The sequence below is a fragment of the Limulus polyphemus genome, unplaced genomic scaffold (genome assembly GCF_000517525.1).
Source record: "Limulus polyphemus unplaced genomic scaffold, Limulus_polyphemus-2.1.2 Scaffold8385, whole genome shotgun sequence".
Lineage (NCBI taxonomy): Eukaryota > Metazoa > Arthropoda > Merostomata > Xiphosura > Limulidae > Limulus > Limulus polyphemus.
Genome location: NW_013673995.1, coordinates 27,090 through 28,775, shown reverse-complemented (window position 1 = coordinate 28,775; position 1,686 = coordinate 27,090). Strand labels below are relative to the sequence as shown.

At 32.0% G+C, this 1,686-nt stretch overlaps 1 protein-coding gene across 1 annotated transcript in view; it reads left to right on the top strand.

The window, feature by feature from the left end:
• The window catches only part of LOC106475308 (uncharacterized protein PF11_0207-like), a 1,383-nt gene extending 902 nt beyond the window's left edge, over nt 1–481 (top strand). Inside the window, exon 2 of the mRNA XM_013935999.1 lies at nt 29–481. Coding sequence (XP_013791453.1) covers nt 29–481 — 453 coding nt within the window. The remainder of the gene's footprint in view (nt 1–28) is intronic.
• Nucleotides 482–1,686: the final 1,205 nt, after the last annotated feature.

The following is a 1,686-nucleotide window of genomic DNA, read 5'->3' as shown; positions in this document are numbered from 1 at the left end:
AGAACAAGAAGTAGAACACACTAACCAGACTTCAGAAATAGAACAAGAGGTAGAACACACTAACCAGATTTCAGAAATAGAACAAGAAGTAGAACACACTAACCAGACTTCAGAAATAGAACAAGAAGTAGAACACACTAATCAGACTTCAGAAATAAAACAAGAGGTAGAACACACTAATCAGACTTCAGAAATAAAACAAGAAGTAGAACACACTAACCAGACTTCAGAAATAAAACAAGAAGTAGAACACACTAACCAGACTTCAGAAATAAAACAAGAGGTAGAACACACTAATCAGACTTCAGAAATAAAACAAGAAGTAGAACACACTAACCAGACTTCAGAAATAGAACACACTACTTTAACCTCTCTTTATCCTGTTGTGGGGATTGATGTTGTTGTTAAGAAACAGCATAAGAAAAATACACTAACCTCTCTTAATCCCAGTGTAGGAGTTAATCCTGTTGTCAACAAGTAGAACAAGACCACATAAATTACTGGAATAAAGAGACATAGCTGTCTGAAGTCGCTGTGGTTGTGGAACTAAAACTCCTCTGTAAATATAGATACTTCAGTCAACATTTGTATTATCATGAAAACAGCACAGAGAATTCAACCCTCTAAAAAAATTACACATGTACCTTACAACAACTCATAACAATTCAACCCTCTAAAAAAATAACACCACATATACTTTACAACAACCCAAACAATTCAACCCTCTAACAATTACACCATATGTACCTTACAACAACCCAAAACAATCCAATCCTCTAAAAAATTATACCATATGTATGTGACATTAACTCAAAATAGTTCAACCCTTTAAAAATTACACCACATGTACTGTATAACAACCCAAAAATGATCAACCCTCTAAAAATTACACCATATGTACCTTATAACAACCCAAAACAATTCAATCTCTAAAAATTACATCATATGTATCTTATAACAACCCAAAACAATTACACCATATGTACTTTACCACAACCCAAATCAATTGAACCTTCTAAAAATTGCACCACTGTATCTTATAATAACCCAAAATCATTCAACCCTCTAAATGTACATATTTGAAGTCATAATGTTTGTCACTAAGTATAATTTCAGCACGTAAAAGTTTCCAAAACAGCCACTTCCAGTACTAAAGTTCTACATATTCTCTGTTGAAAACTTCCCTGTTATTAACAAGCTGAATGACCATCATATGACAGGAAATAATGACTTAATTACAATTATTATATCTAAATAAATGTTTTATGAACATGTTTTCTAAAAATTAATTATAATCTAGTAACAATATGTATGGAGAATGACTATCCTATTCTGGTATTTCACAAAAACAAAACTTTGTGTGTATATTTAATCATGAAGTATTGTTTGATTAGCATTTTGACTTCTGTATATTTTTAACTTGTGTTCTTCTTGATAAATCCTTATAGATTGAAACATGCGAAAAAAACTGACTCTCAAAGACATATTCCTAAATGGTCAAGTGTATGATCCTGCAAATTATTAATTGTGATGGTCAATGTAGTGAATTTTATTATGAATTTTAGGGTCTTCTCTTTGGACTGTCTTCCTGGTTTTGGCTTTGTTAGCCTGCTGAGCTGAAGAAGCAATTCTCAATTTGGGCATTTTCAAAATTGAAATGTGCTTGGGTGAAACATGCAGGTTATT